Raw genomic sequence first — 16,622 nt, 5'->3', positions numbered from 1 at the left:
GGTTGTTAACCAATGTCATAAAACAACATGTGTACTACTGTTTCATGAGAAACTATTTGTTCTGTAAGCCTTCACCTGAAGTACAATAAAAAAAAAAGTCATTATTACTTCCTTGCAATCTTACTGGAGGAATCACAATTATCTCTATGATTAGAAGATGAGGTAGGGACAGGTATAGGAGTTAGGAAGCTTTTTAATGTGAATATAATAAAATGTGGAGGAACTGGTTTTATAAATTACGTTCTCTACCTCTTTAAAAATAATTATTATCGTTAAATAATATTGCATTATGCATTAACAGGAATTCGATTTACTGGGGGAAAGGCACACTTTATTGTAATAGAGTATATTGGTAATGACTGCCCTAACAGAATAATACAAAGTCATTTCAGAAATAAGTCGGGAAAAAGATTTTTCTATCAAGCAGCCAACACAAATCCCATTTACTTTGAAAAAGTGCTAACCCATTTGTATTACATGGCGTTAAGGCTGTTAGCAACTGGCAAAATAAACTTTTAGAATATTAAGTCAGTGATCATGTCTCAGTCATCTAGTGCTGCTATAACAGAAATACCACAAGTGGATAGCTTTAACAAACAAAGAGAAATTTATTTCTTCACAGTAAAGTAGGCTAGAAGTCCAAATTCAGGGCGTCAGCTCCAGGGGAAGGCTTTCTCTCTCTTTTTACCTTCTCATCAATGTTCCCCCAGACTAGGAGCTTCTCCACGCAGGGACCCCAAGTCCAAAGGACGCGCTCTGCTCCCGGCACTGCTTTCTCGATGGTATGAGGTCCCCCTGTCTCTCTGCTCACTTCTCTCTTTTATATCTCAAGAGATTACCTCAGGACACAATCCAGTCTTTTAGATCGAGTCCTGCCTTACTAACACAACTGCCACCCAACCTCCCTCATTAACATCATAGAGGCAGGATTTACAACATATAGGAAAATCACACAATACCAGGAATCATGGCCCAACCAAACTGATACACACATTTTTGGGGGGGACATAATTCAATCCATGACAGATCATAAATGGCACGAGTTGTTTCTATGCTCACCACTCGTCTGTCAGTTTGTTGTACCGTGGTGGCCTGCATGTTGCTGTGATGTTGGAAGTTATGCTACCAGTATTTCAAATACCAGCAGGGTCACCCATGGTGGACAGGTTTCAGCGGAGCTTCCAGATTAAGACGACTAGGAAGAAGGACCTGGCGATCTAATTCTAAAAAAAAAATTGGCCAGTGACAACCTTATGGATAGCAGTGGAACAGTGTCTGATACAGTACTGGAACATGAGCCCCTCAGGTTGGAAGTCACTCAAAATATGACTGGGGAAGAATATACTTCTTCCTCAAAGTAGAGTCAACCTTAATGATGTTGGTGGAGTAAAGCTTTCAGGGCCTTCATTTGCTGATGTGCCGTGACTTAAAATGAGAAGAAATATCTGCAAACATCCATTAATAATTGGAACATGGAATGTACAAAGTATGAATCTAGGAAAATTGGAAGGGTCAAAAAGGAAATGGAACTCTTGAAGTTAGACATCTGAGGCATTAGTGAGCTGAAATGGTCTGGCATTAGCCATTCTGAATGGGAAAAACATATGGGCTACTATGCCAAGATGACAAACTGAAGAAGAATGGCGTCACATTTGTCAAAAAGAACATTTCAAGATCTATCCTGAAGTACAACGTTGTCAGTGATAGGATAATACCTATATGCCTATAAAGAAGACTAGTTAATATGACTATTATTCAAATTTACTTACGATCCACTAACGCCAAGAAGAAGAAACTGAAATTTTTACCAACTTCTGCGGTTGAAATGGATCAAACATGCAATCAACAGGCAGTGATAATTACTGGTGATTGGAATGCAAAAGTTGGAAACAAAGAAGAAGGATCAGTAGTTGGAAAATATGACAGCGGAGATCGCATGATAAAATTCTGCAAGACCAAGGACCTATTCATTGGAAATACCCTTTTTCAACAACATAACAGCGATTATACATGTGGACTTCGCCAGATGGAATGCACGGGAATCAAATCGACTACATCTGTGGAAACAGATGATGGAGAACCTCAATATCATCAGTCAGAACAGGGCCAGGGGTCGACTGCACAAGAGACCATCAATTGCTTATACGCAAGTTCAAGTTGAAGCCAAAGAAAATTAAAACAAGTCTAGGTGAGCCAAAGTACGACCTTGAGTATATCCTACCTGAATTTGGAGACCATCGCAAGAAATAGATTTGATTCACTGAACGCTAATGACCAAAAACCAGGAGTTGTGGAATGACATCAAGGACATCGTACATGAAGAAAGCAAAAGGTCATTAAAAAGACAGGAAAGAAAGAAAAGATGAAAATAGATGTCAGAAGAGACTGAAACTTGCTCTTGAATGTAGAGTAGCTAAGTGAATGGAAGAAATAGCTAAAGTGAATGCAAGAAATGATGAAGTAAAAGACCTAAACAAAGATTTCAAACGGTGGTTCGAGAAGACAAAGTAAAGTATTAAAATGAAATGTGCAAAAACCTGGAGTTAGAAAACCAAAAGGGGAAGAGTGCACTCAGCATTCCTCGAGCTGAAAGAACTAAAGAAAAATTTCAAGCCTTGAGTTGCAATATTAAAGGATTCTATAGGTAAAACATTAAATGATGCAGGAAGCATCAAAAGAAGGTGGAAGGAATACAGAGAGTCACTGTACCAAAAAGGATTGGTCAACGTTCAACCATTTCAGGAGGTAGCATATGATCAAGGACTGATGGTACTGAAGGAAGAAGTCCAAGAGGTATTGAAGGAAGAAGTCTAAGACATACTGAAGGCACTAGAGAAAAACAAAGCTCCAGGAATTGACAGAATACCAACTGACATGTTTCAACAAATGGCTGCAGCACTGGAAGCACTCACTTGTCTTATGTCAAGAAATTTGGAAGACAGTTGACTGGAAGTGATCCATATTTGTGCCCATTCCAAAGAAAGGTGATCCAATAGAATGCGGATATTATTGAATAGTATCATTAATATGACGTACAAGTAAAATTTTGCTGAAGATAATTAAAAAATGGTTGTAGCAATACATCAACAGGGAACTGTCAGAAATTCAAACTGGATTTAGAAGAGGACATGGAATGAAGGATATCACTGCAGATGTCAGGATGTTGGATGGATCATGGCTAAAAGCAGAGAATACCAGAAAGATGTTTATCTGTGTTTTACTGACTATCCAAAGGCATTCGATGGTGTGGATCATAACAAATTATGGATAACACTGCGAACAACAGGAATTCCAGAACACTTAATTGTGCTCATGAGGAACCTGTTCTTAGATCAAGAAGCAGTCGTTCGAACAGAACAACGGGATACTGTGTGGTTTAAAGTCAAGAAACGTGTCAGGATCGTATCCTTTCACCATACTTATTCAATTTTTATGTTGAGCAAATAATCCAAGAAACTGGGCTATATGAAGAAGAATGTGGCATCAAGATAGGAGGAAGACTCATTAACAACCTGCAATATGCGGATAACATAACCTTGCTTGATGAAAGTGAAGAGGACTTGAAGCACTTACTGATGAAGATCAAAGACCACACCTTCAGTACGGATTACACCTCAGCATAAAGAAAACAAAACTTCTCACAGCTGGACCAATAAGGAACATCATTATAGACAGAAAATACTGACGTTGTCAACGATTTCATTTCACTTGGGTCTACAGTCAACGCCCGAGGAAGCATTAATCAAGAAATCAAAGGTGCACTGCATTGGGGAAATGTGCTGCCAAAGACCTCTTTAAAGTACTAAAAAGCAAAGATGCCACTTTGAGGACTAAGGTGCACCTGACCCAAGCCATGGTATTTTAAATCACCTCATATGCATGAGAAAGCTGGACAATGAATTAGGGAGACCGAAGAACTGATGTCTTTGAATTGTGGTGTTGGTGAAGGGTATTGAATACATCATGGACTGCCAGAAGAACAAACAAATCTATCTTGGAAGAAGTAGAGCCAGGATGCTCCTTGGAAGCAAGGATAGCAAGACTTCGTCTCACGTGCTTGGGTCATGTCATCAGGAGGGACCAGTCCCTGGAGAAGGACATCATGCTTGGTAAAGTAGAGGGGTCAGTGAAAAAGAGGAAGCCCCTCAACCTGATGGATTGACACAAATGGCTGCAACAAACAGCAATGATTGTGAGGATGGCACGGGACCGGGCAGTGTTTCATTCTGTAGTACATAGGGTCGCCATGAGATGGAACCGACTCGACAGCACCTAAGAACAACAACAACATTCTCAAGGGATTAGTTGAAGCATATACTGATCCAGTGGGGAACCAGTAAAACTGGCTGAAAAGCAAACTTTCCCAGCCTGAAAGTGGCTGGCACTACTCAGTGTTTTGCTTTTCCCCCCTCAGCCTAAGCAATGTTCCTATGGGAATATTTTTTAGTTCATAAATTCTACAGGCTGGAAACATCAAGGATGCTATGACTGTGAGCTTGTAAGGTTTTTTTTTTTTCCTCCAGATTTTACACATTATCGTCAAATTATGCTGGAAGATGACCTTTCCCAAGAATGGAGATGATTCCTCTGGGAGGAAAATTCCTTAATCATTGAAGGATTCTTCTTCCCTTGCACACACGTATTACTGAAGAACAGAACCTGCACTTCTTATTATGAAGCAACAGATAAGATTTTTATAATGTTATAGATTTTAAGCATGTAAGAAAGAGGAATGGTAGGGTGTTGGTGCTGGCCTCAGCCAGTTGGTGCTGAAGAATGACAGCCTTGGACTTGGGATTTGCCAATAAGTATTTATGGCAAGCCAAAATCAGTTAACACATGATTCTTGTAACTCACAAAACAAAGGCACCTGTGAGCTACTCTAAGAAGTGAGATTTTGTGAAATTTCAAACTCAGTGCTTAATTAGCTAATTAAGTGGTAACAACTGTTAAGAAAGGACCCATTTACTTTTTGAGCAAGTTTAGAAATCAAACCCAGAAAAAAGTCAGATTCTAATAGCTACAACTGGGTTGCTGCTGTTGTTAGGTGCCATTGAGTTGATTTTGACTCATAGTGGACCTCATGTGACAGAGCAGAACTGCCCCACAGTGTTTTCTAGGCTGTAATCTTTACGAGAGCAGATCACCAAGTCTTTCTCCTGTGGAGGCAGTGGATGGGTTCAAACTGCCAACCTTTCAGTTACCAGTTGAGTGCTTAACCATTGCTCCACCAGGGCTCCACATTTACCCAGTATATTCATATATCCATCCATCCATCCATGCAATACGGAACATCTGCTATGTACCGGGCTGTGTTCCAGGTCCTAGAGGTACAGCAGTACTCAAGACAAAGCTCTTGACTCATCAATCTCACATTCTTCACACTCTATACTATCAACAGTTGTGAATCCAAACGACAGTTTAACTCTAGGACTGTAAACATCTCTGACAGTGAAGATGGTTCTAATTTATCACGTGAAGTTAGAGCATACCTTCATAGGTCTGTCACTATTTGCAAAATTATTGATAATGAATAAAGACTCCTGAAATCTTGATCCTCCACTTAGCGCTACATCAGCTATCAGCTGGCTCACAGCAATTATTATCTGTGGGGAAGAAGCAAATTGTTTTTCAAATGGCTTTGACCATTTTTCACCATTATATAAGCACATAAGTACTCACATGAAATACTTCTTTAAAAAGATTTTACACAGTTCCATCATAACCTATTTTCCTTATCCATGAGGGGTTTAAATTTTTCTACAGAAATAACCTCAAAGGTCACAATTTCAAATTTTATTGGGACCTTTCTTGGCTACATGTGAACAATTTTTCAAAACTCATAATACAGCTAGATCTAAAGCCGTTTTCATAATAGTGAACAGAAACAGTGGTGGCCAGGGTGCCACTTGGAATATATTTGCTAGGTAGTGTCCATGGGCCAAGTTGGGAATAAATGATGTTCTTCTTTGATGGTTTCCCACTCCTTTTCACTAGTCTATTTTAGTGTGCTGGAATCCCAAATCCCGCACCTCAGGACTCCTTTCTTTGTTTCTGATCAGGGCTTAACCTGGTCCTGGACAGCAGCTCAGGCAATAAATAGCCTTTGGGGGTACTTTTTAATCTCTCAGAGCCCCCTGGATGAATGGATAAACAATTCACGCTAAGGTGTTAATGGCTGGATGCTTAACTCCTGATTGTGGGAAGCAGGATACAGTAGTAGCTATGAGTGTAGGCTCTGGAGTTTGGTTCAAATCTTGGCTTTTTACCACTTATTCACAAAGCCAAATTGTGGCTTTGGGTAAGTTATTTAACCTTTCTGTGTCTCACTTTCCTCATTTGTAAAATGAGAATGGTAAAATCTACTCTATAGGGTTGTGATCAAGATTAAAGAGATCATAATAATACTAACACTGAGCATTTACTATGTGCCACATCCTCCTCTAAGTCTTCACATCTATTAATTCATTTATATTTTTAAAAAAGACTTGAGAGAACTGACCTTTGACCCAGAGGTATAAACTCTAATGGACAATTTCAGGCACACTGGCGCACTAATTGGAGAAATGTTTTGGGGAAATGTGGCATTCATGTGACACCTCAGATGAAAGCAAATAGATAAAGACCTCATGTGTAATGCTGGCCCCTGGTATCCAAAAATAACGAGATAGCGGATATTTTACAGGAAGCATATACTCCTATTAGATTTTCATATTACTGATGACATTTTTTAAAAGCTGCATTACAGTGCTTTCCCTATTAATAATCCAGTCTCCAATAAGCAACTTCAATGGGACAGATCATGGCAGTGAAGATATAAACATGACCAAAGATTTCCCATATTACCAAGAGGCCTACTGAGCCAAGAAGTCCTAACTGTAGTTTAGTTCAGATCTGTTTCATCAAATAAGCATAAATAAATAAAAATTAAAGGAGATTTTGATAATAACTACCATGTAATAAGTGTCTATTATGATATAGGCACTGTGCCAGGAACTATACTCTATTTTGATTTTTTATTAACTTTTAAAATTTTTGTTAAAAATATACACAACAAAACCTACACTGATTCAACAATTTTTAAAACACTTTATTTTTAATGCTCAATATAACCCTGCAAGGCAAAATATACTTGGCCTCATTTTATAGATGAGGAAACTGGTTCAGACAGATTGAGTAACTTGCCTAGGATCACACAGCAAGTTAGGGAGTTGACCTATGATTCAAGCCCAGGTAGGTCTGATTCCAAAATCCATCTTTTCCACTAATTCAAGTTCTCTCATTTTTAAATAACTGAACATGCTGGCACATGAAAAACACAAACTTTATTACCTGGCAGGTAATAATAACAATAGCTAGCAAGTGTTTTGCTACTGTCATCTCATTTAATCCTTACAATAACCCTATGAGGTAGGTACTAATATTATTCCTACTTCACATGTGAAACAAACAGGGCACTGAGCTGCTAACGTACTCAAGGTCACACTGTGTGGTACTGCTGGAATCTGAACTAGAGCCTGCACTCCTAACACCTAGGATCTAGAGCAGTACTGTCCAATAGAAATGTAAAGCTAACCACATGTGTCATTTTAAATTGTCTAGTAGCCACATTAAAAAGTAAGAAGACACAGGTGAAAATAATAATATATTTTACTTAACCGAATATATCCAAAAGATCATTTCAACATGTTATCAATATCAAACTTTTTGACAGGTACTAAAGCTTCAAAAGCCATAGTGTATTTTACGCTTACAAAACAAACAACAACAACAAAAAAAAAAAAAAACAAAACTCAAAGTGGCTGCTGTTGAGTTGATTCCAACTTATAGTGACCCTATAAGGACAGAGTAGAACTGCTCCATAGGGTTTCCAAGACTGCGATCTTTACGGAAGCAGATTCCACATCTTTCTCCCACCGAGCGGCTCTTGGGTTTGACCGCCAACCTTTCGTTTAGCAGCTGAGCACTTAACCACTGTGCCACCAGGGTTCCTTTTTCAATACTTACAGCACATCTCAATTCAGACTATCCATATTTCAAGTGTTAAATGGCCACATATGTCTAATGGCTACCGTGTTGGACAGGGCAGCTAGATCTTGATCAAGAGGCTAAAATTGAAAAGAAGAGGCGCTTTGATTTTCACTAACCTGCAGATGTGTCCTCAAAAAGGTTTTCCTTTTGGTATACTCAAAGTTGTTTCTCATCAAAAGATACAAAAGTGCAGATGCTTCATTCCTCGTTGAGCTAATCTTCGAGGTGCAGCATTTTAAAACCTCATAGCAAAATGCGGCACACATGTTTACCCTTCCTTTGAAAAAGGCCGAGGGAAACTAAAGAATAGGGAAAACATAAATAAGTATTTGAAAACCCCATCAGGAAATGAGTCAAGTATCAAGTACTCAAAATTGTGCCGGCTGCTTTGAGGATATAAAAACAACATAAGGGTTAGGGATCTCCTCTCAAGAGAGCATGAACTAGTTAAAAACAAGACCAGCACGCGACAGAACATAACAGAACAATTCAAGAGGGTATACAAGTCACTACAAAAATGTGAGGTATTGCTATAGATTTGAGAAGAGGTCAAGATGGTCTCAACAATTTGTGTTAAATGAATGAATGACTGAACTGATGAATGAATGATGGGTCTCAAATTGGGCCTTAAAAATGAGGACAAATTGCATTGTATATACTCTGTTACTTTATATTTAAGCAGTTCCTTATACTATGAACTTACAAGTACTGAGAAAATTATAGCTGGAATACATTCAGAAAGTGAAGTTGATCTTTTAATACAACGGGGTATAGATGAAGTGAACACAGACACACAGACAGACAGACAGACAGACAGACAGACACACAGACACACAGACACACACACACACACACACACACACACACACACACCCTCTACTCACAAACAGTGTTAATTTTGCCCTAGAAAGAGAGTACAAGAGTGACTACCTAATCCTCAAATCAGCCAAGCGGCCTGTTACTCTGAGAATGTATTCAGTCGGCTTTGTGGAAGATAAACCGTATACGCTTGTTATAATCTCGGCCATTCTTACAGGTCTAGGCAAGTAACAAGCTGCTTCAGGATACACAATGGATGTTTTCCAGGGAGTGTGAAGCTAGAGGGACACCCTTTGGAAATTATTTCTTGGGAACTCTGAACTTAAACCCACTTACAGGAATCTACCTTCTCTTTATCTCACCTTAATGCTAAGTGCAATGCTATGCACATAATGAATGTTTAATAAATATTTTCTAATAGATGATTGGGAAATCTTATCAATAGTTTCACCAGATTACATCAAGTCTTGCTGGGTAAGATACTCTAGTATGAAAATAAAAGATTAACGGCAGAGTTACATTGTAGTTAAACCACTACTAAGTCTTTTAGCCACTTCACTTCTTTGAGCAGACAATGGCAAAGATTAACTGCTAATTGCCAATTTCAATGGACTCCTCTTCCCCCTAATTTGACCACTCTATACCGGCAGGACAATGCTGAAACTCCTTTCTTCCTTGGCTTCCAAAATATCCTTCCTTCTTGCCTTTCTTCCTACTTCTGTGACTACTTCTCACCTGCTGCACAGATTCCTCTTCCAATCCCCCTTCTATGTTGTTTTTCTCCAAGGTTCTGCTGTTGACCTTCTTTTGTTCTTCCACTACACATTCTCCAGGGGAAATTAAATCACTCCCATGACTTCAACTATCACTTAATATGCTGATGCTTCCTCCTAGTTCACAGGGCTCCAGTTATATTGGCCTTTTGGTTCCCAGAGCATGGAAAGCTCTTTCTCAACTTAAGGCCTTTGCACACACCATGTCCCTCTCCCTAGAATGTTTTTCCTGCAGCTCTTTGCACAACTGTCCCCTTTAATATTTCAGGTGTCATTTTAAGAATGACAAACCTATCTAAAGTAAGGTACCCCACCCCATAAATCATCATGCTCCATCTCAGCATGCTGATAGTTTTTCTTAGAACTTATCATAATTACTAATTATTTACTTGTTTATTTTCTGTCTCCCACCACCACCCAGACAAAAAGCTTCATGAGGGCAGAGACTATGCTTGTTTTTCTGTCTTCACCACTGTATATTCAAGACCTAGCACAATGCCTGACACAGAGTAGGTGCTCAATATAGTATGGATGAATGGACGTTGACTCCAAGTCTAGTTCTCCAACCTAAATCTCTCTCTAGAGCAAATATCTATATATCTGTACAACTCTAACTGGATGTCTTATACCAAAAAAAACAAAACAAAACCTGTTGCCATCAAGTTGATTCTGATTCATAGCGACCCTACAGAACAGAGTAGAACTGCCCCATAGGATTTCCAAGGAGTGGCTGGTGGATTCAAACAGCTGACCATTTGTTTAGCAGCTGAGCTCTTAAACAATATGCCACCAAGGTTCCTGGATGTCTTCTAAACCAAAAACCAAACCCATTGCCATCGAGTCAATTTCGACTCAAAGTGACCCTATGGGACAGAGTAGAACTGCCCCATAGTGTGTCCAAGGAGCAGCTGATGAACTCGAACTGCCGACCTTTTGGTTAGCAGCCGAATGCTTAATGACTACGCCACCAGGGCTCCAGATGTCTTATAAGGCACCTTAAATTATAAGGACGTCTGTACACAAAACAGCGGAAACTAGCACAACTTGTACAAGGAAAGGTCATGGAAGCCCCATAGACACATCCAAACTCCCTGAGGAACTGAACTGCTGGGCGGAGGGCTGTGGGGACCAAGGTCTCGGGGAACATCTAGCTCAACTGGCATAACACAGTTTATAAAGACACTGTTCTACATTCTACCTTGGTGAGTAGTGTCTGGGGTCTTAAAAGCCTGTGAGTGCCCATCTAAGATACTCCACTGGTCTCATCCCTTCGGGAGCAAGGGAGAATGAAGAGAATAGGATACAAAGGAAAAGATTAGTCCAAAGGACTAACTGTCCACAGCTACCAAGGCCTCCACCGGACTGAGTCCAGTACAGCTAGATGGTGCCCGGCTACCACCACTGACTGCTCTGACCGGGATCACAACAGAGGGTTCTGGACAGAACTGGAGAAGGATGTAGAACATAATTCTAACTCACAAAAAAAAGACCAGATTTACTGGCCTAAAGGAGACTGGAGAAACCCCGAGAGTATGGCCCCCAGACACCCTTTCAGCTCAGTGGTGAAGTTATCTCCGAGGTTCACCGTTCAGCCTGGGAGTGGACAGCCCCGTAAAACCAAATGAGACTAATGAGGTACAGGAGTCCAGTGACAAGGGCCAGAAGACAGAAGAGGACAAGGAAGCTGGTGATAGGGAACCCAAGGTTGAGTAAGGATATTGTTGATGTGTTGTGAGATTGTTAACCATTGTCATACGGCAACATTTGTAGTAACTGTTAAATGAGAAACTATTTTGTTCTGTAAGCCTTCATCTTAAGTGAGAATAGCAGCACAATTGGAAGAGCGTAGTCAATGTCACTGAACTGTGCATGTAGAAATTTTTGAAATGGTGTATCTTTGGCTATGTGTATTTTCACCAAAAAAAATGTTGAGAATGTTGAGAAGTTAGAGGGTTGACATGTTGTGGGGTTGTTAAGAAATGTCATAAAACAATATGTGTACTACTGTTTCATGAGAAACTATTTGTTCTGCAAGCTTTCACCTGAAGTACAATAAAAAATAATTATAAGGATGTCTTATAAGACACCTTAAACTCAACAGGCCCACAAAACAGAACTCATTAACTTTTACCCCAAACATAGTTTTTTCCCTATATTTCACACCAACTCCCACTCTACTATCTAATCAGTTAACTGATGATCAAATCCTATATATTGTGTCTCATTCCAAACCCAACCAACCACAACCCACTGCCTTCAAGTAGATTCCGACTCATAGCGACCCTGCAGTACACGCTAGAATTGCCCCATAGGGTTTCCATGGAGCTGCTGGTGGATTCGAACTGCCAACCTTTTGGTTTGCAGTCACTATCTGCCTTTAACTTTTCATCTCCAATGTCACTACTTTATACAGGCCCTCATCTCTTATCTAGCTTATTGCAACAAGTCTTCTTACTGGTCTCCCTGTCTTTAGTCTTGCCCCCAATCTATCCTCCACATTGTTTTTTGTTCCCCTGCCCACTCCAATTCTCTCTTAATACAAATCTAATTGTATTGCTTCCCTGCTTAAAATCCTCCCATGGCTCCCTGATGCTTAGATGATGAAGTCCACTGCCAAGATGAGAGATGATGATCTGTCCCCTTTTACATCTTCAGTCCCCATCTACCACTGAATTCATAGTAAATCCTAGCTCTGCTACTACGGAAAGATTTGCACTTGCTAAATGGGCCACCTCTCCCATGACTTTCTTCAAACTGATTCCTCTATCATCTGTACCTGACAAGTACCTATCGGTTTTTTACACTAAAGCTAAGCTTTATGAAACTTTTGCTAAATTAGAACATTTCCCATTCTTCTCCTGCTACTCCCAGTTCTCTGTACAGACTTCTTTTATCATAATGGTGTGCTTATGTGTGTATACACCTGTATATGTGTGTGTGTTTGTGATGGTCTTTAAATTCAGGTGGGATATACTCAAGGTCGTACTTTGGCTCTCGTGGACTTGTTCTAATTTTCTTCAGTTTCAAGTTGAACTTGCATATTAGCAGTTGAAGGTCTGTTCCACAGTCAGCCCCTGGCCTTGTTCTGACTGATGATACTGAGGTTCTCCATCCTCTGTTTCCAGAGATGTAGTCGATTTGAGTCCTGTGCATTCCATCTGGGGAGGTCCATGTGTACTGTTGCCATTTATGTTGTGGAAAATAGATGTTTCCAAGAATAGGTCATTGGTCTTGCAGAATTCTATCACACGATCTCCAGAGTTGTTTCTATTACCAAGGCCATATTTTCCAACTACCGATCTTCCTTCTTTGTTTTCAACTTTTGCATTCCAATCACCTGTAATTATCAGTGCATCTTGACTGCATGTTTGATCAGTTTCAGACTGCAGAACTTGGTAAAAATCTTCAATTTCTAAATCTTTGGCGTTAGTGGATAGTGCATAAATTTGAGTAAAAGTCGTTCATATTAACTCGTCTTCTTTGTATCCGTATGGATATTATCCTTTCACTGACAGTGTTGTACTTTAGGATAGATCTTGAAATGTTCTTTTTGAAATGAATGTGACAGTCATTTCTATTCAATTTGACATTCTCGGCATAGAAGACCATATGATTGTCTGATTCAAAATGGCCAATACCAGTTCATTTCAGCTTACTAATGCCTAGGATATTGATCTTTATGCGTTCTGTTTCATTTTTGATGATTTCCAATTTTCCTAGGTTCATACTTTGTGCATTCCACATTCCGATTACTAATGGATGTTTGCAGCTGTTTCTTCTCATTTTGAATTGTGCCACCTCAGCAAATGAAGGTCCTGAAAGCTTTACTCTATCCATATCATTAAGGTCAACTCTAATTTGAGTAGGCAACTCTTCCCCAATCGTATTTTGAGTGCCTTCTAACCTGAGGGGCTCATCTTCTGGCACTATATCAGACAGTGTTTTGCTGCTATCTATAAGGTTTTCACTGGCTAATTTTTTTAGAATTAGATAGCCAAGTCCTTCTTCCTAGTCTGTCTTAGTCTAGAAGCGCCACTGAAACCTATGTACCATGGGTGACCCTGCTGGTATTTGAAATACCAGTGGCATAGCTTCCAGTATCATGAAACATGCTGTGTTGCTTGCTAGTTTTATACATGCTGTGTCTTTCCATAATCTTATCTCTATCTTGGTTTATCATGTTTAGTCTTAAGTTTTAAAGTTATCAAGAACAGACAAGAAATAAATCTTTGCTTTCTGTTTCAGTCATATTTAAACCTTAAAGCCAAGTTTGACTTTACTGTTTAAATGAGGTAAGTAGCATGAAAATTTAGGACCCTTAGGTACAATTAGCATTGAAAGGAAAAATTCATTCATTTGAATATGTATTGAGCGGCAGCCACTGGCAAGAAATTATACAAGAGCCTACAGTTATAAACTTGGTTCCTGCTTTCAAATGCTTATATGTTAGTGCACTAATAGCTTCTATACCTTCAGCATCATAATACTTTAAAAAGAATCAAAACAGAACAAAAACTAGTAAAGTTGGTAAGTTGAAAATGGTACTCTTCAAAGGAGCCTACTGAAAAAGGAAAGGTATGACAGGATAAAATAAAGAGCAGGTTCTGATTTTGGGAGATTCTTGGTCACGTCAGGCCTTTTTCATGTATTTTGTTGTTCTGTGCGTATATATTTACAAAGGCAATATTTATGGCTTTCTTATGTGAGGTTTGCAGATGTCACATCACAATGATCGTCTTTCCCCTCCGTTTTCTTTCCTTCTTGCCCTAGAGTTAGCCCACTAGCAGATATAAAGCTTCTTTCCTTACCTTACTAATGAAAGCCCTCAGTGTAGCAAAAACATGTTTCAGTGACACTTCAGACTGTCCATTTTTAAGAAAAGCAAGATGAATATCAAATACTTTTTTCATTAATGGGTTGTGGCCATCATTGTTTAAAAGCTGGGTCTACAAAAAAAACATAAGGGAAAAAAAACATTTTGCACAAATACTCAGCTTACACCCTCTTCCCTTCTCCCCGTACACTATAATGAGAAAACTGACTTTATCAATGTCTGTTTATCAAATGATTGTTTGGAAGTTTCCAAAAAATAAGAAGGCTTTAATATAATTTTAAAATATTTCTGTCATCCTTCAGTTTGGAAATCTCAAAATACTACATAAACTATATCAACCAGAATACCAGTTGCCATCGAGTCAATTATGACTCACAGTGACCCTGTAAGACAGAGTAAAACTGCCCCACAGGGTTTCCAAGGAGCAGCTGGTGGCTTCAAACTACCGACCTTTAGGTTAGTAGCCAAGCTTTTAACCACTACACCATCAGGGCTCCTAAACTGTATCTAGAATATTTAATTCCATCATTCTAAACAGATGGGAAAAATAAGTTTTCCAATGCAACACAACAAATACAGAACTAGTATGGAAAGAATATTTTCTATTAATCCTACCATACTGCTTTTCAATTAAGAAATCAGTATATTAAAAATGGGTACAAGGCAACCAGACTTGTATTTCTCTGAGGAAGAGTTTAAGAAAATATCAATTTTATTATAAAAATCTATTATCTAATTTGTTTAAAAATATTAAAATAAGACATGTTTAGCCACTGGTGATAAATTAAACCCTCTATGAGTAGAGATAATAGGAGGCATGACAATTCAACAGACTACATAAATTGTTTAAATGCCCCTCACAAAAATATAAAGGAAACAAAAGGATGTACAAAAATATCTATTGGTTTGTGAACCTTTAAATAATAAAAAGGATTGGTTAACTTCATTACATTGTAAATTTGTTTCAATCCTACCTTCCACCCCTACCCTCCTACCCCTCAAGAACTAATCAACGGGTTATAATGTGGCAAAAACAAACAAAAAACCTCAAAACTACAAATGACCAAAACAATATGCAAAGTGTGACAGATCTAATGGTACATGACAGCAAAAGCAGTATTCCCTGAATGATGTTAAATTTTTCTGGCTCTTTCCTTACTATACTTACAAGGATAGTATAGTGGTTAGAAGCAAGGATTCTTCTGATAAGTGGCCTAAGTTTGAATTTGGATTCTTCCACCGATCAGCTACGTATTATTAACCTCCCTGTAAGTCTGTTTTCTCATTCTAAATGGGAACGATAACAGTATCTACCACATAGGGCTATTATAAGGATTAAGGATAAGTTTATATATGTATTTTTATCAGCTTTATTGAGGTATAGTCTACATAACAAAATTCACCTGTTTAAAATGTGCAATTCAATTATTTTTAGTAAATTTCTGTAGAGTTATACAACCATCACAATCTAATTTTAGAACACTTCCATCACCTCAAAAGCATCCCTTGTGCCCATCTGCAGTCACTCCTCAGTCCCAGGCAATCAGAAAAAGTCAGTTAATATTTATAAAGCACTTAGGATGTTGTTGCTGTTGTTAGTTGCCATCGAGTTGGTTCTGACTCAAGGCGACCCCATGTGTGCAGAGGAGAACTGCTCCATAGGGTTTTCAAGGCTGTGACCTTTTGGGAGCAGGTCGCCAGGCCAGTCGTGCAAGGCGCCTCTTGGGTGGGTTCGAACTGCCAACCTTTCAGCTAGTAGTTGAGCACTTAACTGTCTGTGTCACCCAAGGACCCTGACATTAGGATAGTGTCTGACATATACTAAAAGATATATAAATGTTTGCTAAATAATTCGTATCAGAATAGGAGTACAATGCAACCCACAAGACCAAGTGCCCTTCTTATTTATTGGCACTGTGAAAAAGGAACACATGTTGCATTTTAATCAGAACAAATTTCATAAAGAGATTCTGTAGCCTATTTTCTTATTAGTAACTAATTTGATTTTCTCTTATAAGCATCTTTGAAAAACACAGTCTAGGTTCCCACAGTAAATCCGGAAGGTTGAGGCAATTAATCGAATTACTAACAGAAGCGGGAAAAATTATCTATGTAACTCGGAAAAGCAAGCATGATTTTTCACCTTTGAGTTCTCTCATTAATGT

The 16,622-nt window shown here is 38.9% G+C and overlaps 1 protein-coding gene across 11 annotated transcripts in view; it reads right to left on the bottom strand.

Moving 5' to 3' along the window:
- Positions 1-16,622, bottom strand: part of DOCK11 (dedicator of cytokinesis 11) — a 193,211-nt gene that overhangs the window by 28,988 nt on the left and 147,601 nt on the right. For all 11 annotated transcript variants that reach the window (XR_002824626.1, XR_002824627.1, XM_023734487.1 and 8 more), the window contains 3 exons: positions 14,432-14,569; positions 8,148-8,330; positions 5,493-5,606 (listed from right to left, as the gene is read on the bottom strand). Coding sequence is in view for 9 of the 11 variants with exons in the window: in XM_023734487.1 (XP_023590255.1) it covers positions 5,493-5,606; positions 8,148-8,330; positions 14,432-14,569 (435 nt within the window). In the remaining 2 variants the exon portion in view is untranslated. The remainder of the gene's footprint in view (positions 1-5,492; positions 5,607-8,147; positions 8,331-14,431; positions 14,570-16,622) is intronic.

The sequence above is a fragment of the Trichechus manatus genome, unplaced genomic scaffold (genome assembly GCF_000243295.1).
Source record: "Trichechus manatus latirostris isolate Lorelei unplaced genomic scaffold, TriManLat1.0 scaffold00068, whole genome shotgun sequence".
NCBI lineage: Eukaryota > Metazoa > Chordata > Mammalia > Sirenia > Trichechidae > Trichechus > Trichechus manatus.
The sequence above is the reverse complement of the archived record's forward strand: the minus strand, read 5'-3'. Positions and strand labels throughout refer to the sequence as shown.